The sequence below is a fragment of the Apostichopus japonicus genome, chromosome 7 (genome assembly GCF_037975245.1).
Source record: "Apostichopus japonicus isolate 1M-3 chromosome 7, ASM3797524v1, whole genome shotgun sequence".
In the NCBI taxonomy this organism is placed as follows: Eukaryota; Metazoa; Echinodermata; class Holothuroidea; order Aspidochirotida; family Stichopodidae; genus Apostichopus; species Apostichopus japonicus.
Genome location: NC_092567.1, coordinates 3,512,836 through 3,532,073, shown reverse-complemented (window position 1 = coordinate 3,532,073; position 19,238 = coordinate 3,512,836). Strand labels below are relative to the sequence as shown.

General features: G+C 35.8%; 2 protein-coding genes across 2 annotated transcripts in view; one reads left to right on the top strand and one right to left on the bottom strand.

The window, feature by feature from the left end:
- Nucleotides 1–19,238, bottom strand: part of LOC139969997 (uncharacterized) — a 310,518-nt gene that overhangs the window by 178,746 nt on the left and 112,534 nt on the right. The window lies entirely within an intron of this gene.
- LOC139969971 (uncharacterized) overlaps nucleotides 1–19,238 on the top strand; it is a 480,181-nt gene that overhangs the window by 441,166 nt on the left and 19,777 nt on the right. Inside the window, exons 8-10 of the mRNA XM_071975453.1 lie at nucleotides 4,971–5,050; nucleotides 8,051–8,112; nucleotides 15,869–15,904. Coding sequence (XP_071831554.1) covers nucleotides 4,971–5,050; nucleotides 8,051–8,112; nucleotides 15,869–15,904 — 178 coding nt within the window. The remainder of the gene's footprint in view (nucleotides 1–4,970; nucleotides 5,051–8,050; nucleotides 8,113–15,868; nucleotides 15,905–19,238) is intronic.

Here is a 19,238-nt window from a genome sequence, read left to right as displayed (position 1 = left end):
AGTTGTGTTAAAGTAACCAAATAGTGGGTAAATGTAAATCCTGCATAGCAACACAAATATGGGTAAATTCACACCTAAATTGTGTCAAAGTAACCAAATAGTGGGTAAATGTAAATCCTGCATAGCAACACAAATATGGGCAAATTCACACCTAAGTTGTGTTAAAGTAACCAAATAGTGGGTAAATGTAAATCCTGCATAGCAACACAAATATGGGTAAATCGACACCTAAATTGTGTTAAAGTAACCAAATAGTGGGTAAATGTAAATCCTGCATAGCAACACAAATATGGGTAAATTCACACCTAAATTGTGTTAAAGTAACCAAATAGTGGGTAAATGTAAATCCTGCATAGCAACACAAATATGGGTAAATTCACACCTAAATTGTGTTAAAGTAATCAAATAGTGGGTAAATGTAAATCCTGCATAGCAACACAATAAAGGGTAAACTTACAAATAAATTGTGTAAAAGTAACCAAATAGTGGGTAAATGTAAATCCTGCATAGCAACACAATAATGGGTAAATTCACACCTTAATTGTGTAAAAGAAACCAAATAGTGGGTAAATGTAAATCCTGCATAGCGACACAATAAAGGGTAAATGCACATCTAAATGTGGTTATAAATACCCATACTTTGTGTCCACATGCGGGATTTACATTTACCCTATTTTGGGGTAAATAAACCCTTTTAGTTTTTACAGTGTGTAAGATAAGGTTTTGCACACTTCGTGACGGGTTTCAGCGTTTACATAACGCGTTGTCAATATTTCAACAATGTTGTTTGCTCTCAATTAATCAACGATTACGTAAGACATGATCTAAGTTTTAAACTGTTGAAGAACCATAAACCCGAATTTTGCAAACCTAATTAAAAAAAAGTCACTATCTTCTCTCAACTTTGTTGACCGATTTCATATGTATACACACGCTCAGCTATATCAACACTACACATTGTTTAAACCCCAGCCACATGACGTAATACACATTATACAGGACGACAAACTCGGCGATACATAGTTTTATAATTTTATAGATAAATTTTATAAGTAAAACCAAGGTGAAGAAGAGTGTTTGGCCTGTAAATTGAAGCAAGTTTGAACATTTCACTGTTCATCAATCTGACTTCAAGCATTAACGCTTTTTTGGTTTCGATGATAATCGTAACGTATGCCCTCATGCAGGCGGAGGGGGTGTGCGTGTCTGTCTGTGTGTGTGGGTGTGTTTGTATTATCGGACCTCCAAAGAAGATGAATTGACTATACACCTTTTGTGTGAGGACGTACATGTGTGTGTGTGTGTGTGTGTGTGATGCCTAGCTTGTAAACACGATATCTCAAGTAGGGAAGCTTGGACCAATCTAAAATTTGGTGTATATAGGTACCACATTGAGTAGAAGAACCCCATTGTTTTGTGAGGAGGTCATTTGGGGTCACTAGGGGCCAAATACTGAAAATCTTGTTAACACGATAGCTCAAGGATGAAAACTTGGATCAATCTCATATTTCGTGAATAGGAGGACCACATTGAGGACAGCCTATGTTTTTTGTGGAGATCAAAGGTCATTTGGGGTCACTGGGGTCAAAGTTTGGAACCTTGTTTTATTAGCTACCATATCTCCCACCAACCAGCCTATCAGATAACGTGCTCGTTACGCCTCATACGAATCTGAGGCTATTGGCAGTTGGTAATGAGCTTATGGGCATCCGTAGAATCTAAAACTGAAAATACAAACATATTTGCATTTGCTTCAACGTGCCGCTCGGAAGCCTTATTTTGCGTGCAGAAAGGTGTACTTTGTAATATAGCGGTTCTGTTGGACGTTTTTCGTCTTATTTATTTCAGGTTGGATGTAGTTTCGTTATGACCAGGCAGCGTTTATGAAACTAACAGTTCGTCTATTTAGAATTTTTACTTTGACCAATCTCAATGTGAAATAATTGTGTAAAATGGTCTTAGTTTGGCAGTGAGTTCACCAGCTTTTGTCTGGATAGGTTGTTGATCAAAATTTGTGTAGTCTCTTCCAACAGTTTCAGCCTAGCTATAGGCCTTAAAAGTAACGTTCGACTTTCGTCACGTTTATGATTATGGGATAACTTGAACAAACCTGGCTAGGCCTGCGAGCAATTTTATGTTGTGTAGGCCAGCAACGGTTGGGTCGATTAGGGTTCGTTAACACAACAACGTGAAGAATACTAGTCAGAATACCAATACACTTAAGATGGCAAAACATCTCCTTCATTATTTCTTAAGGCAATTTTCCTACTGGCTATTATTCGCAAAGTATAGAACACAAATTTAAGGAGTTTTGAGAAAAGTTTGCTATTGTTACTGCTATGAATTTGGAAGAGAGATGCTCTTACAACCTCAGATTATCATTGCGTAAAAGATCGCTTTGATTTAGGCAGTGAAATGGAGTAAGAGCGATATTTTTTGCGCATCAATCTGCAGCTAAAAGACAGATAATTAATTGTGAAATTGTACGAAGTCGCCGCTCTAATTGAGCAGCGGTTCAAAGTAGCAGTGAGGTACTGCATATGCTTAGGACTCTCGCACATCTATTTCCTGTATAGTATATATGCCTAGTTAAGTAGAGGAACCCTAATGTAACAGAAGCCAAGCTATCTTCGTAGAATTTTTTACAGATGTTGTATTTTTAATTGTTTGAGACACTACAGTAGTCCTAGCTGCTTATTTATGATTCTGCGACATGTTTTACTTTGTTCAACACCTACTTTTGCTGGAAAAAGTTTTAATTTCGTACTGCAAAGAAACATAACTTTCTAATGTGCAATTACGTAGCACCATGCATCTCCCTTACTGCCTAACCTTTGTTCATAGAAAGTATTGATGTTGCAGATCTGTACTTTGGAGACTTGACCAACAATCATAGGCCTAGTGGCGAGTGGAATTTGGCGGTTAGATTTTTAGTCATGGTCGCCAAATAGCGAGTACTTTCAAAAATATTTGTCGAGGCCTGAAAACCTTCACAACATGATTTCTCATGGTAGAAATCATGGATACTTTTCATACATGCATGGTATATGGATTTGCCATATTAAGAACAAGAATCTTATTGCTTGTGAGGTCAAATGTCCTATAGGTCACCGGAGGTCAAACTCTAAAAAACCTTTTACATGATATGTAACGATGGAAATCGTGGATACCTCTAATACTTGGTGTGTGGATTCATAACATTGAGTACTGTACAAGACCCCTATTGTTTTAGATGGAGGTGTGTATAGCCACGTATAATAGACTGACCTGTGTTTATCATGCCATAGTGTTATCGTAACAGCTAGTTCTGGTTATACTAAGAAGCAGAAGTCTACTACATTGAAGTCATCGAAACCTCAATGCATTTTGCATTATGGTTATCTTTGGAAAGGAGGGGTGTGGGTGGGCTCCAAATATGACTTGCGTCCGTTTGGAGGGGTCTAAACGGGGAGAACCTTTTTATTAAAATATAACCTTTAATAAATAGTTTTCAATGCTGTAGCAATATAAATTACTAGTTCAACATATATTTCCAGTATTTTGCCTACATGTGTACATTGAGTTGTTATGTCCGCTATAGCCCTTACATTATATATAAGATTAGTGAAATATTCGAAAGCGCCTGTTTTAACCAGTAGATAGATACTGGATAGATACAGAAAACTAACGATTGTAAAGAAAACGTTTTTCATAAGTAGTAGCAGTATTTATGCGTTAATTATGCTAATTAGATACAAGGAACGTAACCTATATCTTTTTATGTCCGGAGAAGTATTTTACATAGAACTGGGCAATTCAGGTATAAGGTAGGATGATACTGAGCTAGAGTTTAACATATTTATTGGATATTATGCACTATCTGGTACCGGTTAATCCAGATAATTTCATTTCATGCTCGATAAACTCAAGTGCCCTGTTGTTGTTGTGTGTTTGTAACGAGTGCCTTTATGTCTAAAAATTTGCTATCTGGCTTCAAAATTATAATAATAATGATAAAATATGCAGTTCAAAAGTACCGGCATATATAAAGAAAACTTTTGCTGAAAACATTCAAATACGGTACTTGAACCTGTGGAAAGGAATGCACAGATTATTTATTTTGAGAGGGTTTCAGATAATTTGACAGTCTAGTGGTTTCTTGCGTAAAATCAAAGTCACATTTTCCCCTGTCCCTCAGTGTTTGTGCCTCCATATTCCAATAAAACTTTTCTTTTGCGAATCAACGACGATGGCATTAGTGTATTATTAACAAAGTATGACCAGGTTTGTCATTCCGAAATTACGTTGAAAAATGTAATTTGTAGCATCTTAAACTATTCTGATTAAGAAACAGTTTCAGCTTTAAGATTCATAATTTCTAGATTTTATATTTTACCACTGCACTCTAACAATCTCAGACATTTAAGTTCTCATTTAAAAGTGAGAAGGGTTCACGAAAACGATCTATATTATCAATCAATTTACCGAAAATAACATACGATAAAAATCACGTGATCCGAGCGGAAAATGGCAAGCGGTTGTTACAAGGATTCGCTCCGTTTACTTAGTTTATTTTGTACAATGTTGTATTTCTACATGTTTGAACAACTTTAAATGAATCGATAATTTAAGCATACAGACAGTTTAGCCAATTATGATCATGTGGACAGCTATACTTTTCACAGTTACTATATCAACCGCATATAATTTACATACGGTAGAGCAGTTCCAACTATCATCATTATTATCTGAATTACTATATCCATTCTAATTTATTTTTCTTGGAATCGTTGAAAGACAAGACCTGTGATTATAATTAATTCTGATTAGAATGATCAATTAGATGTGACTTATTTTGTTGTTATTTGTTATTTACATTGTCTACATTGTTGTTTATCTTCATTGATTTAGTAAACAATAAACCTGACTAGGAGGACATTCCTCTGCGTCTTCTACATCTTACACGTTGATTACTCTACTTCTATCCATAGGTTTCGCTACGGCTACACTATGCCAGACACGATACCGGTTGGATCCATTCCATCATCCTTGAAATCAAGAAATGTGAAAGGTATTGTCACAATGACGTCATAATGGACACTCTTACAATTTCTTACATTTAATTAAAGGCTTTACGAACTATGTGAATCTCGTTTGACATGTTGATTGTTGTTGATTTACATACAAGAGAGTAATGAATCAGCAATATATGGTTGCCAGTTTATATGAAGGAGACACCCAAAACAGAGTCTTGTGATAGTAAACAACGAACTGAATAATAGAAATATAACAACACTTAATATTGCTACGATGGGTTGATTTAAGAGATAAGTCATGTTCCTTGCATTTCGCTCCTTCGAGATCACTGCACTATAAGATGTTTTGTGAACAGCCATCACATCAATTGATGCTTTAAATTTCTTTCCAAAAAGTAGTGGTATCACACACTTTCTCATATATAGATTTCTGTGTTTCAAAATGTCTTAAAGAGAACGAAAAATATCTTCAAAGGATGCAGCTGAAGTCCAGCTGATCCCCACCAGCCTGTATGGAATACATTATAGATAACTATAATTTATTTATTACATCTTTTTTTAATTTTAGTGCTTTAAACTCGCTACGAAAGAACAACACTTGCGACTGTTTCTGTTACTACAATCCAGGGTTCGCATAAGAAGCGGGATTGCGCGATTCACACAATTTGATTTCAAATCCCGCATGTCAAAAGTTGCCAAGACCGGAATTCCCGTAATAAATGTTATCACTCAACTTGACTTAAACATACATTACGGCTGTGACCGTGTAATGATTTATCGCCAAACGATCGCATTTGGAAAAAAAAAACGTTTAGTAAAAAGCGGCGATCATTTTTGTTGTTATCCCGTCTTTAATCCATCTTAACATCCCGTAAATTTCCTTGCCAGTTTTTCCATCTATTTATAAATGAATGAAAAAAAAAAATATAGCAATTTTGAGAATTCCAATATTTACGCATGCACGAACGTATACAGTAGCTACAACTATGAGAGGAAAGCACTTGCTATGGACTACCAGAGCTAGCTGTTTGATGACAACAAAGACACGTGCACTCGACAAACTATGTTTGCGTAAAATCACCACAAATCATCGACCACATAGAAGCCTAAAATCACAAACCCACAAATTGTGTCGCAGTTAACTGGTACTAAAATATTCACCGAATACGTTCGCTATCGCTGCTATCTTTGACCACATGGTAGCCAACCACCAGCCTAAGTCAATGGGGAAATCTAGCCTAACCATCTGCTTGTTATCCCAAATTGTAAGACAGTTAGCTGGAACTAAAATATCCATGGAATACTTTCATAATTATAGCCTAACACCACACTAATTCAATGGGGAAAATCTTGCCTTAACAATCGGTTTTTTTTTACACACACACACAAAAGCGTAGCCTGGAATATTACTTTCAATTAGCTATTGTTAGCAATTGTTTGGAAAGTATGTGCTATGTTTTGAAGAGGTAATGAAGTATTGTACGTACACAGTTGCTGCTGCGATGGATTAACGATTTCAATTTTGAGTAGTTTTCACCGGTATAATATTTTCGTTTTCGGTGTTGAGTGATTTTATCCACACAGGAAAAAGAACCATTACGAACGGCTAAAACTAGAACTAGTAAGCAATTAAAACAGCCATCTACACTATAGAGAAAGTTATTTCATTCAACTAATCTTCTGCATTCGCGTCTCTTGGTTACTCAAAACATGAAATAATGAATTTAAAGCACTCTCGTAGCCGTTACGAGATCTCCCCCCTCCCCCTCCTCAGAAAACGGGTACCCGTTTTGTGTGTTTCGATTCGGGTACACGAATGTTCGGTCGGGTATCCGGGTAACCGACTCAGCCTATAGAATGTTCTTCTCATTAATTAAAAAAAATGCTCATTAGAAAGTTTTCATCCTTCGCTTGGATCAAGTAAATTATCATGGATGCAACTATGCTGCAGGCTATGGTAGTCTCTGATGAAAAAAGGAATTATCGTTCGTGACATACTCTCAGGACATCGGAATGGGATCACGTGATAATAATGATGATTTGTCTAGTCCTGTAGCGCCATAATTTAACTCAATAAAGTAATTCCAAATACATTTATTCTTTTTTATTATCAATATTTAAATTATGGTTGTCATGATCTTTGATGACGTCACTAATGCGTTGTAATGTAAAGCTGAATATCTTGATAACCGGGTAGCTTTACAAACATCACGAGCAATCAAATGTTTCATTTCTCTGTACAATAGCACATCTATACTAAGATTCTACCTTAAATGATTATTTAAAATTAATTAATAGTTATGCAAATACAAACAAACCTCTCTATCTCCACCCCTCAACATTATTTCTCGGACTCGTACCCATGAGATTCAGAGACGATGTAGTCGAAGTCAAAGTCAGTTTGTGCATTATTAGAATATTCTAAACCCTCGATATTTGGTCTTCATTTTCTAGCACTCTCATAACCTTTTTAATTTGCTTTTAATTTCTCTTTTTCTTCTTTAAACTATTTTTTTTTAAAGTGTTTAATTATGACTCTAGTGATTTGTGATGACGTCAGTGATGTTGAGCGTTCTCTGATCCGTCCATGGTCTCATGGATTATTATTCTAGATCTGAGCATCCAATACTCGACTATCATAATTTGGTTTTTTAATTTAGCCCAAGATTCGTTTCTGTTTAAATGGGAGCATATGCTTTCATTTAAGATAATTAATCAGATATGTTAATGAGATGATAATAATTCTAACCTGATTGGTTTTATAACTAAGAGGATAATAGCTGTAAAATGATCAGGTATAAAACCGAGATGAATTGATAGTAAACTGATCGGTAATCTTACAGAGATATAAGGATTGTAAACTGATCAGCTATATTACTGAGATGATAATGATAACAAACTAATAAGATCAAAATTAAGGAATCAACTAGATCGATTAAATCTCGTGAATATAATGTTTATGATTTCATTCCAGACCAACAAATATTAAGTGTGCACTTATCATGAACATATCTCTCTTTTATGTTTTTCATCAGTTTGGAATAATACATACAGTGACGAGGATCGTCGTCTGAATCTACAAACCGGTCAATGGCAGGTAAAGAGTTTGATCACCTTTCATTTAGCTATTGCTCATAATGCAAGTCTGGTCAGCTTGTTTGCGTTATACTGCCCTAGCACTGTTTTCAGTCCCAAATAAGTGTAAATAAATCAATATAGTGATACATTTTCTGTGAAGTTACGTGTTGCTGGTAATCATCTTCTTCCCGCTGTTACTTTCAAGGAGGCGGGGGAGGGGGGGGGGGGCTGATGAGAGAGCGGATGGAACATTGTCTAGATGAATCTCATTCACAACGCTTAGTTCTATATTGACACACCCGTACAATTTCCAGGTCGGATTAATATTGTTAACATATAGTTATAGCTAAAATATTGACTTTTGGACAAGTTTGATATAGATATATATATATATATATATATTTATATATATATATATATATATATATATATATATATATATATATATATTGTGGAGGCTGAAAGTTTTTTCACTGTTCTTGATTTTCCAACTCATTACGATTTTCATATATATATATATATATATATATATATATATATATATATATATATATATATTGTACAATCGTTTTTGACACATGCCGTTTTATTAATATTCGAGGTTGTGAATTTGCATCCAACAAACTTCACGTTTATTCTGAAATTAATCCGTAGAATGTTATAAATTATATTTAATAGGTCTGTTCTTGTAATTTCTGTGTAATTGTTCATCATAACACATAACAACAGTCGTAACAGTCCGTTTAACTGACCATGTATCTTACTGTAGCAGCTCCCTGGTTTTAACTGGTCATGTTGAGGTCTTTAGTTGTTTCTGATGGTGTGAGACGTGGGTCTTCCGTAGATCTTTATAACACTTACAGATATATTACATTAAATTGTTGGTCTTGATTCATGTAATTAATAATCAAATTAAATTTAATCATTTCTATGGTACTTTGCGAATTGGTCAAATGCACAGGATGGTGATGTGGACAATTTGGAACTTAGTAATAGGAACATATGTATGTGGAATTTTACTCTAAACACTTATTTTAAGTTGATTTCTATACTTTCTTAGTGTTTAACTCAAATAATGTTGAGAATTAAGTCCATGCGTAAAAGTTTTAATAATATTAAATACAGCTGCATGCTACGTAATATGTTATAAATATGACAAATCCATATATTAATCACACATAACTGGATAGCCCTGCAACTAATTAAGAGATCTATGTGTGTTGTTACAACCACATGACTGCTACTTATACTAGTGAGATATTTATCGTTTAATCAGATTCAGACAATAATTTGTCCCAGAAATGTATTGACATTTTTTTATTTGTAAGTTTCCAAACCTTTAATATCTCTGCCTAATCTCATCTTTCCTGGTGTGATTTTGGTGAAATAAAGTAACATTATATGTTTTCAAGGTCCTTATCTTTCCTTTTACGGACAAGCTTGCTACCAGCAGATTGTATAACAAACAACACAAATTTCCATTATATGGTACTCTTCCTTTGGAATGAAATCTTGCTAATAAATTAACTGTGTTGCTTAGAAAGCTTCAGGGGGTTTGAAGGATCACTTGCTTAAATTATTATTTATCCAGATTAATGTATACGTGACTGACATACGTGTGTGAGTCCAAGCAGTCTCGGATATAATGAAAGGACGGGTCTGGTTTTTATTTGAAACCAATAGACTGGTGGTATATTCGTCTGAATGGTAATGCTTGTCATGGTCTTGGACATTTGTATATATGAAGGGAAGAGAGGCTATTTTAATTGATGACATTTCAAAGGTTCCGGGGGTGGGCGGGGGATAAGGATCATTGTATTCGTGTATAATGGGAATAAATTAGAAAACAGAACGAAACTCTGTAGTATATATGTGTAGCTCCTCTTCTCACCCGCTTCGTTGTTATCTTGTACGGATACCATGGTAACCAAATCAAATGCAATCTCTTGATAAAATATGAATATAAGACAAATTTTTTATAAGTATTATTTCCCGCGTGTTTGGAACAGACACAAACATACATACATTAGACAATTTTGAAGGTGTCAGGATCCGAAGGGGGGGGGGTGGGGGGGGGTTGGAGTGGAGTTGGTCCAACTCGGTTTCTGATAATCTCTTTTAATATTTATAATTTGTCACCGGTAATTGTATTTTGTATCTTGATAATTATCTTCAATTGTTAAAGATATTATATTGCAACACCCGGAGCTTATCATTAGTGTCTAGGATTGGGTGGAGGGTTGAGGGCGCCAAATAATACAGGAACAACTCACGTAAACTTTTGTATCACGTTTATTCCAAACTTAGAAACAACCTTATAAAAATAAGGAAGTGAACAGAAATACATATCTTTAACATATATTTTTTTGAGATAAAAGTCTGTAAGTAAATCACGGGCATCGTAATGATAATTAACAAACGAGCATAGCATTTCAACATTCAGTAGAACACTTGAACAGAAGTGCGCTTTTGCTATCCTTTCTTCTAAGTTCAATCTTACTCAAATATGAACTCAAATTTATCAAGGTAAATGTTCCTGCGACGGTTCCACGTACACTCATGTGTATAAAACATTAAATACTTGTAGTTTCTAAGTCAGAAATGAGGATGAACTGGTAATATAACAGATGGTGACCGATGCGTAGCAGCGCGATTCAACATCGTTGTTCTTTGTTTAGTTTTAAAACCATAACATAAAATGGTTTTGTTGCCTATTATTTGTGTGTGGAGTGCATAGATAAACGAAATTGCTTGTAAACATCAGACTCACTGTTTTCCAGATTGCAAATGCTGGACATTTTGGCGATTGATATAAATGAAGGAAAAGGTGATACGGTTCTTGGTAAAATGAAAGAAGATTGAAGGCTATTTTGTAATTTATGAAAATATTATATTCGTGACATGGAATAAACTGTAGAAGAAGATTTTGCAAATATATTTTTTTAGTGGCACCAGATTTGCGCTGTGGAGTAAATCATTACCGATGATTCGGTGAAGCTGTGATTAAATCACTTCCCACGCACATTTACATAACAAGACCATAATACCAGTCAGAATGTGGGAGCAATGCTTCGTTCTGTTGTCTAGATACCATGGTAACCAAATAACCGGACACGCATTTTGCAACGCTGTATACAGAACACAAAGTTGAGAAAGATCACGCACATGAATCTATTTTTTGCGTCGCGGATATATATGCTAAGCCTTTGTCGTATATTGCTTTCTGGATTTTGTTAAAAAGCATCTCATATGTGCAGTAGACTCTCCTTTGGGGAAGGTGGATGATCCGTTTACAGCAATGGTTGGATGACAAGAATAACCTAACGGATGTAACATTTACATAGCTGTTAACAGTATCGAATTGCCATCAAATAGCACTCAAAAGCTTTCATCAGTTTGATGAATTTTATAATTTGGATAGATGCTTGAACTCATTGGAAACCTGGTTGCTTTTTAACCAGCATCGGAACTTAAATAACACCTATCACATTTGTCATAACATACATACTAGCTTCACCTTCTTATACATGTAAGAATTGGGGCTGAAGTTGTTTCTATTCTAAAATCCTGCTGAGGCTAATACAAACGGTCAGATTCATAGTTCCTACTATTGCTATACCCTTGTTCAAATAACATACACTTAGAGTTTCCGTTAGAAATATATAACTCGAATCTATTACAAAAGTCCGGCGCATATATTGTTCATTTCCTTTCCGTTATCCGTAGTATAAATATAAAATATTTATAAATAGGAGAACCAAAGACTAGGAAATATAAAAATATGTACATCAATATGAACATAAATATCAGAAAGTAAAAGATTAAAAATTAGTTGAAAACTTATGTTACTAAAAATAATCTACAAAAGGATTCAAGTCATTCTGTTTGAATAAACTCTACAGCAAAGCAAAAAAAAAATGAAAGGCTTTATTCCATTTTTGGGGGCAGGATATTAAGATTGTGTACATTTCTGTTGGCTTTTACTAAGACCCCGGTCACACGTATAAAATTGCATCTTCCGACCATCGTTTCTTAACTATAGTCCGACCATATTAAGCTGTATACGGTAGCGGTCACACGTAGCATACTCACACTACTTTGTACTATATTCTTATTCGCGGACACAGTGCATCAGTGAGTTAATTATGCTTTTGCAAAGCTATCATGCGCAGTTGCGTTGGGTCGGTCAAGGGTCACGGTTTTGACGAGGTTGCGCGGGGTTTTTAGATGTAAGTAGTAGATGATGGCGATGGAAGCTCAATTTGCAGTAGCGCTTTATTTGTTCTTAGATTTGTATAGGATTTTTATTACGAAGGAGGCGTCACATATTGGAAGAAGCATTCCTGCAAAGACAAGAAGCTGCTGTTCGCCGACAGAGAGCGTATAGACGCATATTCATTCGTAATACACAGCGAAATATTATGGATATGCAAGCCCATCACGCACTGCTCACGCTAATGTGTATGCGTCCGTTCGTATCCCTCTTTCGCCATCATTTCCGCACACTTCCTAAACACATCCTTATTTCTGACGGGGTGTTCCACCATACTCTCTATCTACCCCCCCCCCCCCAAATATATCAATAAGTGTCAGGACTTCTTGTTTCTCCCAGGTTTTACCGTGAGTAGTGGCCGCCATTGGGAGTTGTCTTGTCGACTTGTCCAGAGTGTTGTTTTGTGGTAGAAACCGTACGTGTGCATGTACATTACATGTATTAGTGTACAGTACGCAGTGCAGTGCAGGTTTGGTTTGTTTACATCGTATGTATCTAGGCACGCGTCGCTATGTCAAGGGATTGAAATCGGGGATTTCCGGCCGAGGTCAGTGTTTATGCTAAAATGCGTAGTCGTTATGTCTGAAAAAATGTATACGAGTGACCGGATTATAGATATAGCAGATTATAGTTATTGGGGATTTTTAATTTTAGTTTTTTTTATACACAATTATTGATGTAAGAATTATCCCTCGCGACCGAAATGGTAAAATTAATCCTATATCTGAAACATCACTTTTGACGATGCCATAGAGGGATTTGTCTTAAGAACAGACTAAGCTGATTTACAGATATACGACTGTCTGGTATAACAGACAACGCATATTCATATAGTCTATATCGCTGTAGGCATTCCGTTGCAGTCGCTCCGGACTAAGGCATGTTTGTTTGGATAAAAGTGCTACAATATACATCGATATAGAGACTTCAAACTAGTCTTGGTGATTTTCTAACTTTAAGATATTAACATAAAGATTCAGTTGTTCGTTTGTAATACATTTGTTTGAAGCTGACAGTTACAGATCAGTGAGTTATGTGATATTAGTATGTAATACAGGCGACGGTAGGATAGAGCGTTAATCTAAGATATTATCTTCGTATCCTCGGCACTCTTGAAATGGGCGCAATGTTACATGTTGTCAAGTGTCTACTTCCTGTCAGGCTCATAGTAAACTTTAGAATCTCATGTGAGGATATTACAAAGTTTTCATCACCCTTCTATCATCCTAATCTTTGTCATTTGTTTAACTTTCTCTTGTTACTAGAAAACTGCTTTCCATTGTTTATTATAAACTGTCCCTACTCCTGTCTTTCAACGCCCTTTCATCTGAATTGGAACCATATTTGTGTGTTCTTAAAGCAGCCATTATGTTATTAATTTAACTTGAAAAGAAACATTGTACAACTGTAAATGTGGTGTGTGCTCATTAATGAAGTGGTAATTCATGTAATCACACGTTGCACTTGAGGACGGAATTCTGATTCAGTCAACTTGAATCCAAATAAAGACAATTGGTCATAACAATCTACGTATTGCCTAATTATCGTAACGGCACACTTTCTATGGTTACATTTGTTATTGTTAAATAGTATATCAAAGATGAAAACAAATTTCCTTAGAGATTATTATGGGGGAGGGGGGGGGGGGCTAGTTCTCTTTACTGAAGTAACGACATTTATATATAAAGATACATTTGCAATTGTCCAACGACGAGGAGTTATTTCTCCAGGATATATCGTACAATACACAATATACGTTAGAAACCTTGTGACGAGGTTGGTACAAATAAATAAAGTCTCCCTTCCACGCTCGTACTCCAGCACTTTTATTTCCTAATTATTGTTGTCCTCCTTTCTCTGCATGTAGACTCCTATGTGCTCTCCTTATAGATGTTATTGTCTTGTGAATCAATGGATATTCTCAATTTTAAAATAGAGAATATTCAGACAGATAAAAACATATAAAACGAAATGAATCTATCGTGCTCCCAGTGTTTCTTAGTCAAAAATGTTTTCTCGGTGAAAATATCGATGGATAATTTTCATCTCTAGAATCTTTCGTCTGACGTCACGACATGCAGCAATACAACAATCATTAAATGTGACTCAGTTCTAGTATTTTGAATTGTATTAGGATTTGAGGGATCCATATTGATTATATTTCATTATTTATTTATATTAATGTATATATATACGTGACTGATATGAATATATGGGTCCAAGCAGGCTTATATATGAAAGGACGTATCTGGATTTAACTTGAAACTAACAAATGGATTATTTTATGATGAATAAGCAGCAGCATTATGATACAAATAAAGTCAACGGTGAATCTGAACTAATAATGGTTTTAAAATATTTGTATTATTCCTTTCGTCTTTTGAATAACGGCTAAATCTAATTTAAAATAAATAGTATGTCGAAGGAGCTTGGGCCCGAGTGGGAGGAGAGTTTCTTATAGTATAAGAAACACTCTGATGTAGTTCAGTCCAATTATTCCTTATTCCGAGCCGAGTCCGGGACTACTTGGTTCGAGTGTGGTACTCTCGAGTTCGAACAGAGATCTGTAGAGTATATGAGCAACCCAAACCAAGTCCAGCTATAGACATAGCAATAACGGCTCACGCGATACTAATAGACACACAGGGATTATCGGTTACATAAACCCACTCTAAATATTCCTTAATTTACAGACCGTCGCTTCCTGGTCTGAATGTTGAACAGAGAGAGTCAACTATTGTAGAACTGATTATGTGCGCATGTAAAAACTTCCAATTAAACATATACATTCCCAGGGTAAATTTAGAAAGAAAGCAATCTGTGCAGGGTTTATTATATTTCATGATATCTTTTAATGTTAACAGATCTACAGTAGTCTATTTAATTCTCCCCTTGCGTCTCTTATTTTATGTGTTCATCATACAACTGAATTTTCCAAACTTGCATGATATCTCTACATGAACAACAATACGATAGAAACAGACCATCTAAGACGAAAAGGAGGGGTGTAGGAGGGGGGGGGGACTAATATGATGATTTGTGGGCTAACCAATATTTTGCTTTAGTTTTGCCATTACGTCGATATAACCACGATGTACTGGAGTCTATTTTTGAATGATGCCATATTTTCCCTTCTCATGAGAAGTTCATCATTATGACGTCACTCAGTGTTTGATGACGTCAATCAGTTTTGATGACGTCAATCAGTTTTGATGACGTCACTCAGTGTGATGACGGGTTTAAAACTAACTATGTCTTCCCTATAACGCTGATGTTTATATTCATTATTAAGTCCGTGCCTTTTACATTGACGAGTCTGTCTCCTTTATTGACTTTAGTGTGTTCAATACAGGTGTGCGTTTACCTGCAAGGAATAGTTTACTGTGATATTTGTAAAGATATATCATTGTAACTTATATATATATTTTGCTTAGCCATATTATGTTTTCCTGAAATTCATTTTCAAAATCTCAGGAATACATAATATTTTTCTTCTTTTCAGGCCTGTGACGGAAATGGCAATCTACCAGGAGAAGAGGTAAGAGAGACATAGATTCATGTTCCTGTTAATTAGTAACGGAAATTTTAATAACAGACAAAAATAGGTATTAATTAATGTTGAACAAAGAAATAAGACAACAGAGTATTAGACTTTATTTCTCATCATGGGAAAGATTTATAATTGTCGTGTATCGAACTGGAACAGGGAATTTAGATAGGCCAGTTACAAGTTCATATCACGTGATGATTATAGCACTGTTCTTAATGACAAGTTTAGATGCGGCCTTAATAATCTTCCTTACACACACTGTCAAAGAAATGCTCAACAAAGAAACGAATAGACCTTTAATACTACAAGGTTATTCCGATGTTATGGTGTTTTAAAGTCACACACGAAACTGAAATTTAACTTTTTAAATTTCAGCTGTCCAGGCAAGGTTGACTGTAAAAGGAAAGGGCAGGTGTAACAATTTTCTCTATAAACAGAAAATGCCAGCCCTAGAAGTCTATACTCAAATCTCACATAAATCTCTACTCCGGTATTCTTTGATACTATAAAGTCATTAGAATCATTCTCTGGTGTCGGGGAGGGGTTGGGGATGGTTAAGGAGGAGCTAAGCTTCTCACAGAAATTTGGAAACGATGCAACAAAGTTTGCATGTAAGCGTCATCACATAACCGTCAAACAGGAACAAATTAAATATTGAAATCGAAGAGATAAACTGATAGGCTCTGTTGCAATGTCAGTGAGTCTAGGAGCAAGATGATTTACTGGGTTGTGATGGTATCGGTTGGGTTATAGCATCATTTTTATTCATTGTGATACAAGAGGGTCCATTGTGATATAAAATGACTAATTTGGAGTAGAAACCATTCCCTGTGGAATGTGAGAATACCAAGCTGTTGTTATACCAAATATAAGGAAACTAGAAACAATATAAAAAATAAATGTTTTAATATCTGAGGGATCATGTGCATCAGGTAAGTTGCAATGAGGGTCCTTTTAGACTAAACTGACATGATAGCAACGGCGTAGGTATTTAATAAAGATGAACCTACGTGGATGTGAGGTGACTCCTCAACATTTCTAACAAAATGTCAAAAGAATAAACACAATAATTGAGCAATATGCTTAAATCAATTCTGACTTATCAGTCCAGAGCGGCGAGAAATACAAGTAATTTAGAAAAGATTGTTGTCAAAAACTGGGTTGATTATTAGCACAACCTGGTACTGTTTGTATTTAACCGTGTAATCGGTCAATTTTTAAATATTTAACCAGCAAATATAATACTAGTCAGAATAAGATATAAGGCATCATTCTATTTATTTTCAAACACATAATACTTCAGTTTGAAATATTCTATGTAAACATTAATTTTAAACATGTTGCCTACACACATGTACAAACATATGGCGCATGTTATACCTAATCAGAAGGTTCTTCTTTCTTTCTTTTTATGTAAATTTGTGTCTTAATATGTAATGACACCTGACTAGTCCAGCTAACAAACAATATTCTTATGAATGTTTAGTATCAAATTATGTCTTCTATTAACATAATTATCATAAGAGCTGTTTTCGAAACCTGTTATATCTAAATTATTGAGCCATGTTTAGTCAGCTTACACGTACAGCTAGGATTGTTTTGACGTAGTGGTAATAACGTGTTATGAAATAGTGATGCCATCTCTTTGATGTTACCGAAACACTCCATCGAGACACCTTACAGGCCTCTTATGTATTTATCTAGGTCATGGATTCAGTTTTCCCACGAGAAGTTTTTAACTATCTTATTGAATCTTGGTACAGGGCCTTTTCCCAAAATAGATTCCATTATGTCTGTGGAACATTCGAGAAGGTTCTCTCACGTGGTATGGAAGTTTCCATAGAAAGGGGATGGACTTCCAAACTCCCAACCAATCAGGGCAGATCAGTGCCAGCGCACTTATTTTTATATCATTAAGCTAATACAGGATGGTCAGGTTATTGGCTGCCTACTGATTATGCGCAGAGGGATTTTATGGAAGTAAGGTTTAAAAGGAAAAGGAGGCCGAAAATTTATCACTCCGTCAGCAAAGTTTATCACTTGGTCAGCAAATTTATCACTCCGCCGAAAGTTCATCACTCCTAATTGTTTAATTGACGGAGTCAAGTCAAGTCAAATCATTGTAATTTAGTTTTATTTGTAAAGAGAATCGACAGAGAAGAAATTATACCGAATCATCAAATCAAATCCTATCTCGTCAAATTGTTTTTTGTGTGAAGTCATTGTTTTCTTCCGTTCGAGACATCTCCTGAAGAAGCATAAATACGGCATCAAGATATCCCAGTACCTTTCTATCGCGAGTCCCGATATAGTTTTACTATCGGAGGAGCCGGGCTCGACACAATATTACATGGTGGAGATCGGTTGCTTTCTTCAGGAACAAAACGGTAACGGAACTGTTCACACTTTCGTTCGTTACGATCAACAACGAACAGGAGGATTTTTTTGGCCCGAAGACCTAACGAGGAACACAGCGCATGTTCACGACCTAGCCTAACGGAAACACTCTGCGATGGAAGTCAGCCTATACTAGCCTAAGCCTGTACACCGGAACCACTGATCTGTACACGAACGTTAATCAACCCAGCATGCAGTTCGCGTTTGAACATTCGCGCAACTAGTACGTAGTGAGTCATACTACAGCTCTAAACATCAGAACTGAACATTTTCGCGATCTAAGCCTAGACTCTACCCGATGTTAACGGCGAACGAATTTGAAGTTCTTACGAGATGTAGACCTACCTGCTACTACCTACAGTACCTGCTACTACCTGCCGCTACTAGGCTACTACTACTACTGCTAACCGAGGGACTTCAATCATCGTTTGCAGTTCCACTACCAGTTCTTAGTTAAACTTAAGGGTGAGTGAAATCATGCCAATTTGTATCCCAACCCCTATTTGAGATCAGAGTGTACCGTTAAGTTATTTTAATCGTGTCCATGTATTGCATATTTGTTATTTGTATTTAATTGCGGTCGATAGTGTGTTCAATTAAGTAAAGGCTCATGTTGTAAACTCATAACTAGCCTAATTGTATGCGGCATAATGTCCGTCAGTAAACAGGAAACTTCGACCTCTGTTAATGTTATGCAGAAACATAGGCCCACTGATTTTTTGCCATCACAATTTCAGGGCGATGTAATAGATGCAGATTTAGCCGAAGCTCATTATTTGGGATTTGAAGATTATTTAGAGTTGCATAAATTGCCGTCCCAAACCACCCCTGAGGCCGTAGCGGAAGAATTTAATGAAATATGTCGCATATTTAAGCGAACACTTAAAGGCCAAGCCAGACTCTGGATTGAAAACAAAAGTTTTTC